The sequence below is a fragment of the Musa acuminata genome, chromosome BXJ2-5 (assembly GCF_036884655.1).
Source record: "Musa acuminata AAA Group cultivar baxijiao chromosome BXJ2-5, Cavendish_Baxijiao_AAA, whole genome shotgun sequence".
Classification (NCBI taxonomy): Eukaryota; Viridiplantae; Streptophyta; class Magnoliopsida; order Zingiberales; family Musaceae; genus Musa; species Musa acuminata.
The window spans coordinates 8,824,614-8,835,760 of record NC_088342.1 but is presented as its reverse complement, the minus strand read 5'-3'; the positions used below and the strand labels follow the sequence as shown (position 1 = coordinate 8,835,760).

The 11,147-nt window shown below is 37.4% G+C and overlaps 1 protein-coding gene across 2 annotated transcripts; it reads left to right on the top strand.

Moving 5' to 3' along the window:
• The first annotated feature begins 69 nt into the window (after positions 1 to 69).
• On the top strand, positions 70 to 10,214 carry LOC135612378 (peroxisome biogenesis protein 12-like). 2 transcript variants are annotated; one of them, XR_010486946.1, is made up of 11 exons: positions 70 to 402; positions 1,865 to 1,970; positions 4,891 to 5,039; positions 6,203 to 6,455; positions 6,999 to 7,108; positions 7,863 to 7,937; positions 8,071 to 8,157; positions 9,039 to 9,129; positions 9,593 to 9,726; positions 9,819 to 9,991; positions 10,078 to 10,214. XR_010486946.1 is itself a non-coding variant. In XM_065108612.1 (10 exons), exons 1-10 carry the CDS (start codon positions 85 to 87, stop codon positions 9,888 to 9,890), a joined length of 1,395 nt encoding a protein of 464 aa, XP_064964684.1. In that variant the 5' UTR covers positions 70 to 84; the 3' UTR covers positions 9,891 to 10,214. The 2 variants fall into 2 exon arrangements, 1 of the variants encoding a protein (XP_064964684.1); XM_065108612.1 differs by having other exon boundaries at positions 9,819 to 10,214.
• Positions 10,215 to 11,147: the final 933 nt, after the last annotated feature.

Below are 11,147 nucleotides of genomic sequence, written 5' to 3'. Positions count from 1 at the left end.
ACGATGACGATGATGCGTTCGAAAAGGATAGGAATTCAGCCTTTGTCTCCGTTGGATTCCAAGATTCACGAATCTCAACGCAAAATGACGCAAGACGCATTGCCCACCGCCCCCTGTTCGAGTTTATTCACGATAAGAACAGAAGAAATTGATTGGAAACAGAACGAGAACAAACGCATCACTTTCTTGGATAATTATGATTGCAATGAGGAGTCCCAGAAATTAGGAGGCCTCTCACGACGATCGAAGAGGAGAAGGGAGAGGTCTGAGTCGAACCCTAATCCTTCGATCGAGATGCTTTTCCAGGTGGGCGGACAGGGGGCGCGGCCGACCTTCTTCGAGATGGCAGCGGCGCAGCAGCTCCCGGCTAGCCTCCGGGCTGCCCTCACATACTCCCTGGGGGTACCGCCCTCCTCCCTCGCTTCCTTACCTTCTCTTGGGTTTTTCTATCGCAGGGTTTGCAGTTCTATGAAGCTAGGGTTTCGGTAAATGGTTTCCTTTCTTGATTGGTTTTGCTTTTGGGTTTGCGTTTTTGTTGATTGTTCTTTTGCAATGGATGACCGCTCTGGCAACAATCAAGAAAAGTCATCATACTAGTAGAATGATAGGGACGGAGCCTAACGGGAATTGCGGCTGCTTAATCATAATTTGCTCGTTTTGCTACTTTTACGGAGTCCTATTTAAAGAAACACTCCGGTATAGATGCCTCGCCTCGACAAGTTTCAGAGGTCAAAGAAAAGGCATAGAACGCTTGATTAGGAGTGATGATTGTTCTGGCAATGCAAAGGCCAGGCTGGTAGTGACTTCAAGGCTCAGAGATCTGTATGCACAACTTGTGTGTTGTCTACTTCGTGGATGTCTTCGATCAGTAGAATTTGCTTTTATGTCATTGTTTAATAAAACTGTGTTTGCATATGATCACAATGTTAACTGTTTTATTTTTTGCCAATTACTCAATTCCTTATCGAGATATTAGTATGATATTTTCTCTTGCAAGTTAATTCTTTAATATTCTTTATATCCTACTCTTTTCTTAATTAATGGTTACTCCACTCTCCAATCCTTTATTTTCTCAGCAATCTGCCAATTTCAAGCATTGTACTCTTTTTTCTTATATCTTTTTTGTTATAAGCACTACAAAGTGAATTATTAATTGCATCCTACTCTATTCTTCTTTCTGTAGTTTTAGCTACATAAAGTTTAGATGTTGATTATAATATAGCAGAGTTTTCTTTTCTGGTCAAAAACTATACAAATTGAAAGCACATGCATCTATTAGGTTGCATTATTTGAAGTGTTTTTTTTATGAAATCATGGACTTCTACGAATGGCTTATAGCTAGATGGTCATCCTTGCAATCTAATTTTGCAGCACTCATCGGGACCATTATTTGTTCCCAGAAAAGAATGGTTACATGCTTGTTGAGGGTTTTGATGAAGGTTGAGGAAGAATGTGTTGATAAGAAATGATGGATTGTATGAAGATACTAGCACATACTGCAGTTGATTTGATGTATCACTGCTGCCTCTACATAGCAAGTTACCAGAGCAGGAGCCAAAAAAAAAAAAAAATCAGGGTCAGTGCAGACAGCCAGTGGCAATTTTTTAATCGACCACAAGGGCACAACAACCCATTCTTCGACTATCGAACTATTCTATTTTAGAGTCACATTACTTTCATTTCATGTAACTGATGTGCTATTGTTCACTGCCTGAAATAGGACAAAGTTGTCCATTTTGGATTAACGCTAGCTACATATCTGTACTCATGCTTTGCTATCCCACCCATTGCATTCGGTTTACTTGGAATGCTTCTAACAACAAATGCTTTAATTAACATTGTTTTGTGTTGATATGCTCCACAGGTGTTTGCTTTAAGAAGACCATACCTTCACAAGGTGTTAGATTATGATGATGAATTCTTTTCCTTGTTGATGTTGGTGCTGGAAACTCATAGTTTACGCACAACAGGTTCTGTATTCATCTCTTACGCAATGTATGGCTGCATATATTTGTAACTTTTTTGTTGATGTTAATTCTTTAAACTCAGTTTATAGACATCAGGTTCTGTATTCATTTTTCTAATCAATGTATGCTTGCATATATTTGATAATTTTGATATATCTCAGAAAGGGGGCTCCATTTCCATGGTAACCTTCTGTAACCTGGGTATCAAGTGTTTGAGAGTCAAATGTAACCTCTCTGCACATGGAACTATATGTTTGACCCAAAGTTTTTAATTTGGCACGTACTAGTGTACCGAGCTTTGCTCGGTACGGAACGGTATAACATATCGAGCGGTACGCCCTTCTTTTAAGAAGAAACAAGTGGAATCAACCTTCTCTTAGTCTAAATATCACATTTCGAGAAATGGAAAGGGGGTGATGGTGGAGCAGCTGTGAGAGTTGGGGTTGGCCCGAGCATCGGGGCGGCAGTTGTAGTAGGAGGCGTCGCGGCGGGAGCAGGGGATGTATTGCGCCTGAGGGCGTTGTAGTTGATGTAGTAGGAGCAGGTTAGGATTCTGCGGGTCGCCTCTGTCCCCAGCTCGAACTCATCCCCCGCGAGGCACTCTACAATGCTCCCGTAGTTGCCAGATCCAACCTAGGGCGAGCTCATCTCCCGCTCCCTCGTTGCTACTGCCCTTAGCGATTGTGAGGAAGAAGACCAAGATGACGGTAAGAGCGAGAAGGGGACCCCCTCCTAAGTATGCAGCACTCCAACCTGGGTTAGGACCCCTTCCTTCGCCGTCGACCACGACCTCCCCGACCACAGCAGCCACGATCCCTCCGCCCCCTACCACGTTCTACCCGACGGAGTGCTTCTTCGGGTCCTGCCACAGCCAACTCTCTTCTCCGTCATGCCTTCTCCACCCAATGGGCGCTGCAGCCTTGTCTTCCTCGCCGTTGTGCTCCTCCTATCCGTCAACTGACACCGCCCGGTAGCGGGTGGTCCGCGTGCCGGTTAATTAGCGGACCAGTTCATACCGCCCGTACCAGGCAGTTTGGTACGGGTACTAAAAACCTTGGTTTGACCTGCTGTAGACTTGACATCTGCTGGATTGCTCCATATTAAGCCACCTGCACTCTTGGTATCAAGGGTTTGAGTGATGAAAATAACCTCTGTCACAATTTGGTTTAGCTGCATAGATAAGACCTAGCCTAGATCCTGCACTGGCAGGAGTCTACTGCACTGGACCACCCCTCTTTTTAAAAAAATAGAAATTATATTACTCTAGGAGCAGGATGGATACAACCATTACTATGCTCCTCAGAGCACAAAAAAGTGTACAGCTCAGTACACCAATCATCCTTCCAAAAACTGTTCAGTCTAGAGCCCCTTATGGTTCATCTGTTTTAGATGTGGATTTGGGTTATGTGATGTGGCATCTAGATAATTCCTTTTGTTCCACTGATACCATAATCAAATTATTTTTTTTTAAAAAGCACCTCTGTTACTGTTTTGATAAGGGATGTTTTAAACTTGACAACAATTAGCAACACATCAAGTTTCAAAATTCTTTTCTGGCTGCTCCTTGTTAAATTCCACCAATCTATTTTGTTACAAGTTGAAATTGATATTTGAAAGTTGAAAAGAACATTGTTATGTATATGTGTATATATTTTTTCACATACTTTTATGTTGCCTATTTATGTTACAATGTTATATTGCATGTTGATGTTATCATATTGCCAGTTATCAAAGCAGAAAACGAAATCAATTCTACTCCATAAATTTTTTTATACACTTAACAGTTGACTACTTTTAGATATTGTAATGAGTTAGCACATCAATTTAATTGTTATGAGGGTCTTGGGAGTTATAATAGAGACACTAAATATGGTATTCTCTTAAAGAATGTTTTTGTTTTATGCGCAAATATTATGCTTAGTTTACTTTGAGTAACTCAAGATTGGTTCACATATTTAACAAATGCAGTCAATAGGTAACATGATAGCCTTATTATTTTCTATTAAGTTAAAGAAATTACAAAGAGATTCATTAGTTTGCATGGATGACTGCTAGCTGTGTGGATTAAATGAAGAGACACAATGAATTTCATGAGTGTGGACTTCTAAAGTTTTTGGATTTTTTAACTGTAGATTGTTCTATGCTTACAAAAAATCTAGTGTTGAACCCTGTGACATGATTTTTCTTGTTTTGCGGTTGATGGATTCACATTAATTTAAACTTTGGTATAGTCCATTTTTACCGTTTGACAATTTAATGGTTGCTCAGTCCGAAACCTAGCTTACTGCTTGTTAGCTGACTGATACCAAATTGTGGAGTGTCAGTACCAGTATCAGTACCCGTCATATCATTTTCTTTTTCTTTTTCTTTCTCTTCTCTTCTTTCTTCTATTCCACTACTTCTCACTGACACATTGTGATGTCACCGCTTTATCACTGCTGCTGCTTCTGCTCCTCTGTTGCTCATCTACATATTGATGGTTCATCAATTGAAACAAGAAACTAATAACTCATCCTATCTTTTTGTAGCTAATTTTCTTTTTTGGACCTTCCTTAATGATATCCATAGTGACATATTGTTTAGATTTTTTTAATTTACTTGCACAGATTCTTAGTATACTTATGGAACGTTCATACTTTGGTGTGAAATCTTTCTTCACTGGTTACTTGTATATTCCTTTTCACCTTTGAAGTAAAGGTTGGGAGTTTCATCTGTCTTTTCATTTGGAACATGAAATAAAATTCTTTTGTCAATTGGAATAAAACCATGTTATAAGTTATAACTATCATTAATCAACAGAGTTGTTGTGCCTTATCTGCTGAATATTTATGATATTTATTTTGGTATTGATGAACTGCATTTTGTGAGCTCTCCTCTTATCTGCTATTTTTGAGACGATCATCTTATGCATATTCTTCTCCAGATGCTTCTTTTTCAGAGTCCTTGTATGGTCTCAGAAGGAGGTCTGTGAATATAACACCAAGTAAACATACTTCTGACATGGAATCAAATGATAGGATCCGTCATTCTGGATTAAAGAAGCGCCAAAAAGTTCTCTCGGTTGCATTTCTGGTATCAAATTCTGCTAGCTGTTCAACAATATCTTTGATGTTAATCTGTTTGTCTCCTTGGATTTTGAAGCTACTGAACTATGCCAATCGACCAATGGCAGGCTGTACATTATCATTCTTTTGCCTGATTTTTCTATTTATTATTGTATTCTGATGACAGAAATGTCATTATGTCAACCTAATAGGTAAAATATTATGGATGTTTCTTTGCCATTTTATTGAATAAATTGCAGCTTCTAAACTGCTCATTTAAAATTTTCATTCTGTTCAGCTGCTACTATGATAATCTTTGACACAGAAATATAACCTTAGGTACTACTATGATAATCTTTTCTAATTCAGCTTTACTGACTATGAACCACACCCTCAAGTAGTCGTTTCTGCATTCATCGAATGCAGCAGTATTCTTATCTGTTGTTTTCCAGTGTGTGATCTTTTCATATTGAGTTTCTTATGTATGTTACAATCATGCATATTCCTAAGATGTATGTTACACTCTGGAATCTGCATAAGATTCCAGAGTGTGATTCAGATAAGCTGGCGACTATAGTGCCATGTTAGATGAGAACCTTTCTTCTTTCTGATTTACACATGACCCAGTTTTCAGAGTAGATACAATGAAATAAGATCACATTTGTATCTTCATCTTATTTTGTCCCAATATAATGCATATCATTAGTGCTTTGTCCATAAAGTTACTATGTCTAAAAAGATATTGTTCTCTGAAGATATTTCAAACAATAAAAAAATGCATGAATGTTGATGAAGCTGTCAATATTTTTATATTTAAGAATTTAATTGAACCATAGGAAAGACAGGGGAAGCAAAATGAAGCAATGTGAATAATGTTCTGTCAACATGAAGACCATGTCGTTCTGAAAGCTTGTGTTGTTTGGTAAGAATAAATGATAAGGTTGTTCAAGTGGTTTGGAGATTTCAAACTGGTAAATTATCGGGTGTACTTGTCAAATAAATAAAGCTACATATACAATTGGAATCGTACATATAACTGCCTTGTGTACAATCCAAATATGCTTTCTAAGTATTGGATGCCCTTTATTCATTAGTTCTGACAATAGTTCTTTGCAGTAATTAGGAAAAAGTTTTTTGTGGTCAGCTACAAAATCATTAGCTAATCTTTCTTTTTTTTTTTTCTTGGTCTAGGTCATTTTGCCATATGTCAAATCAAAACTGCATGCCATTTACAATCAACAAAGGGAAGCAAGGCTTCAAGCAAGTCTTTGGGGCCATGATGATGTCAGATTGGATGATGCAGACTTTCTCTTGGATCAAGGAGAGATTTCTCATGGTCAAATCCAGGCTTCAAGTGAAGCAGGATCTATTGCGCTGGATCTTAAAAGGAAAATTAAAACAATTATAGGTGCTTGCTACCCATGGATCCATGCAACCAATGAAGGTATTTTGTTCGCTTCAAACCACAAACTTATCTCTGGAAGGATCAATGTAGCAGGAGCAAATGCATGTGTTGGTCCTTGATCGGCAGCCTGTATTATAAGCCATATCATGCCAATACCTTTGCAATAATGAGAGTATCAGCATTTCAAACATTTAGCATATGGAACCCTTCCTTTTTATTCCCCTTTCATTCATGTTATTTCAAATTTGTTTTTTATTTGAATGTTGAATAATGAGGATACAAAGTACAGACTAATGCTGAAATGTCATCGAAATGTCATCTTCAGTTTCCTACAGGCATGTAAGGATGCACTTCACGTAGTTGATATATTTTCTCTTTAGTAAGAGTGTGTGGCAAATCAGCAAAAATTATTTGCTGAGTTAATTTTAGAACTTTCACTTTCCTAGGAACTATGCAGATGAGATATTAAGGTTTTTAAGGCCAATCTCATGCATCTTGCAAGCGACTTGTTTACGAGTCTGGACCCAAGTGACTTGCGATTTAATTAGGACCTATAAATTGAAGTTGTTCCATTCATTGCAGGTCTGTCTTTTGCTTACCAGTTATTATATCTTCTGGATGCCACTGGGTTCTATGGTCCAGGACTACATGCCCTTGGGGTTCATGTGTGCCGTGCCACAGGGCAAGAACTGGTATGGACTCTGGCAGTACTTTGTCAAGATATCAATTAGTGACTAACTCTAGTGAAATTTTACATGTGCCATTCGTTTATTTTGTTGCCTGGGTAGCCCAGCCCATTATGCTAGGGATAATAAAGATCCTGGAATAACCTCATTATATGCTATGCATGAACTTTAGGGTGTTTGAAGCTTGAAATCTTATACTTGAATACTGCATTGGAGGAGTAGAGAGACCTTTTGCATCAGGTTTGTTAGGCACTTGTCATGCATTCCTTACTAGTCGGATTGTATTTTGACGTAGCATTATACCATAATTTCTTCAGTTCCTTGTTTCTCATACTTGATGGTGCTGATACTTATTGTATCATTCAAAGACTGCCAAATTACTTGTTGAGCATTTTTCCTGTCCTGGGTTGGCACAGGACTAGGAACTGTGTTGGGCTAGTTGTGCTGGTCATTTGTTGCATCACATGTGAGTCTGATGGCTTGGTGTGGTAAATTGTCAAATACATCCATGAATCCTGTTAGTTTTGGGAGACATTATATTTTTCTGGATGACAAATCACAACCAGTAGACCTGAGAACCTTTGCTTCAATTTGGTAGTCTACCATAGAGCTTCAATTTGATTGTCTGTTATAGAGCTTTGTTCGTATTTATGCCATCTTAATGATTACAGTAGCAATCTAGATAGCTAAATGTGAAATTTGAAATCCTTTATGGTGTAGACTTATATAATTGGATTGCACTTAATTGATGTCAAGCTAGATGGATTCATCTTCTAGAATTTCAAAGATCAGAAGTCGTGAACGTGAGAGACTACGTGGTCCTTCATGGTTGAAGGTATGTCGGTTTTTTGTTAAAATAAGAGTGGGTTTATTCGTGTATGATTAGAAATGTGATGTCATTGTTTTCTGCATCGGGAATCTATGTTCATGTGCTAAATCTGATCAAGTGGCTTGCTTGGCTTTTGTAGGCAATTCAGAGAGTGTTGCTTAGCTGCCTATACACCACTTTGGATTATGCCCAAACTGGACTAATAGCTGCTGTTTTCTTCTTTAAAGTAAGTATACCATACCTCCTACCTGTTTCTTGTTGCACGACATCAGGAACCCTATTGTTGCTTTGGAATATTGTAGTGTAAGTATGTTTTCACAATATAGTTATCATGTAAACATGTTTGACTTTTGCCTTTGCAGTTTTCAAGGATATACCTCTTTAGTACCATATATTATAATACAAAAGGTGCAACTTATGGATACTTCAATGGGGTAGAACTTTAGCAGCTTATCTAATGGCATACGTTGAATGGTATCAATTATTATGTTACCATTTAACTTTGTGATATATAAGTACTAGTATCTTCTCTTCTTTGTATAAATGCTTTCTTGTGAAGCATGTTTAGGATGCGTGTTTCATTGCCAACTATTTTATTTTTCCTTTTTGTCTGGATATTCATCATGGATATTTTCCGGTAGGAATTTGCATAATAATGCTGTAGTTGCTTTATCCTATCCTGAATTGTACAAAGATGTTAGTCATTTCAAAATTATTTTGTTAGTTTAAGTTTCCTGCAAACTTAGGCAAGCATTTTATTTTGATGTCTGTAATATATGGACATCTTACATACTGCTGCTACTTAGATATACGGATCTTGTTTTATGAAATATAGCTGTGCATTGCCTAAGTTTCCACTGTTTCTTGTTTCCATTTCACCCCAAACTTTTCTGTAGTAACATTGGAGTACATGTGGTTATAGACCAGTATGCCCTACTTTGTGCGATTTCATAGCATGGTAATGACAACTCCTGCAGCTGTTGTTTGCATGCCATAAATCCTGCAACAGCTACATTTCCTTTAACTCACATCAGCTTATTCGCTTGATCCCTTTGCATTATTATCATACTTATTACCATCATGTTACCCTCATGGTCGTTTATGCAGATGATGGAATGGTGGTACCAATCTGCGGAAGAAAGAATGTCAGCTCCAACAGTGTACCCTCCACCCCCACCTCCACCTCCCCCAAAGGCAGGTTCATTGTCCTCTTACATGTTTTATTAGTTTTTGATGCTGGTATTCTTTACACTTCAATAATACACGATCAGGTTTTCATATGCTATGCTTAAAATTTTGTGATAAGATGGGGACCTGTTATCTTCTCAATGTCTTTCCAGCTCCTTTTTGGCTGTTTTATCTTTTCATCTACTTGATCTAAGAACATATTTTGATATCTGTTTAAATGTAGCTAGCCTGAATTATTATGTGTCCCAATTTGTTGGATGAATTTTGTCGGAGTTTTTACCCTATAAAATCAGTTATAATTAATTGATTTTGAAGTCTTCTATGTGAATCAACAGTTAACTTTATTTTTCTGTAATGGCTTGTTGAGGAAATTAAATATGTTAACATTGTCGGATAATCAATAACTATGCAGCTATGCTCTCAGTTATTTTTGTTATCTTTATAAGCACCTTTGCCTGTTTGACCATAGGTAGCGAGAGATGGGATTCCGTTACCACAGGACAGGACACTGTGCCCTCTGTGTTCCCAGAAACGGATGAATCCATCAGTTGTTACTGTTTCTGGTTTTGTTTTCTGCTATTCTTGCATATTTAAATATGTTTCACAGGTGAGGCCCAGGATTTATCTCAGTTTTGGTGGGATGGAATGCCATTCTGATGCTTTTCTGATTATTGTCGTGTGATATTGCACACTTTACAGTATAAGAGATGCCCAATCACGTTGATGCCTGCTACAGTTGAACACATTAGGAGGCTCTTTCATGACTTATAATTAAGAGGACCTGAAGCATGTCAAGAATGTTATTTCCAGTGTGAAGGAACATGCGCTAAAGCTGGAGAAAAGGATTAATTGCTGTTCCTTCCCAGCACAAGGTGGGAGCCTTAGCTGCAATTCTTAAGGCTATCATTCATCATAGATATGTTCCTGCAGCTATGAATTTTTTTTTTCCTTCTTCCAGGGCTGCTCCTAGAATCTTCTTAGTCCTCGTGTGTTATGTCTTGATTGGTTGAAGATGATTCACAATATAATCATATGTATATTCAGATAGAAAATTGATGTAATCAACACTGGTTACATGTGCGACGTTCTGTTTCTTTTGGTAGTGTCTCTGTCCAAGAAGCCAGACAGTGGATTCTGCGTTGGAAAAAGCCTCGTCATTGGCTAAATGAAACTGTTTACTGGGTGCATATGGTCCGTAACTTCTAGTCAGTGTGTAATAAAAGAAGGTAAATAAATGCATCAGTATTCTTGATTGCGAGTCTCCGCAAGTGTCCTGACTTGGTTTCCGTGATTTGAACCGCTTACGACATCTGTTCGGTGAATAGCTTGAAATTTGATATTGGTCTCCGCTTTGTCGTGGTGGTCACCCGTTGAAAACAACTTTGTATGACATGCATGATAATTAGATCACCTTATTATTGAAGAATGGGAGAACTTGTTATTGATATATATTTAAATAGATTTTAAGAATTTTTTTAATTATATACTGAAATTATGTAATCAAATCATTTACTCAAATTTGATTTTTAAATTATAAGTTAATTGATGATATAAGGAATGTAAAATTGTTCTTCGTTATCATCTTTTATCAAGTTCTCGTAAGTTTAAATTTGGATGATAATCTTGGATCGAAACAATTAAAATATTTTGTGAGCTAAAAGTTTGATGACGATGAATATTGTGATTATATTTTATTTCATTTGAGATATCGTAGGATGCGTTTTAGTGCACACCAATACACAATGGAGGGTCGATATATGAATTGTTATAATTTATTAACTATAAATGAGATGTACAAATATGTAAGAGATAAATATTATAAGAAACCAAGTACTTATCATCTAAGATCCGACTATCATTATAAGTGGTTCAGTGGTGGATAATGGGGTGACGACTTCTTTGATATTCTACATATTCGTCTTTCATAATAGATCTTAAATATACCTCTTTTGAGATATGAGAAGTCGAAAAAATAATTTAAGGTTTCTAAATTATTGATGGAGAATTAATCTGTAAATTGTTTAAAGA

What these genes read in the sequence shown, in the direction of transcription:
- LOC135612378 (XM_065108612.1), top strand. Translation starts at nt 85, where the DNA reads ATGACGCAAGACGCATTGCCCACCGCCCCCTGTTCGAGTTTATTCACG. An exon ending in CCCTCACATACTCCCTGGGG is followed by an intron (nt 403 to 1,864) that starts GTACCGCCCTCC and finishes TATGCTCCACAG; the next exon opens with GTGTTTGCTTTAAGAAGACC. An exon ending in TCATAGTTTACGCACAACAG is followed by an intron (nt 1,971 to 4,890) that starts GTTCTGTATTCA and finishes ATTCTTCTCCAG; the next exon opens with ATGCTTCTTTTTCAGAGTCC.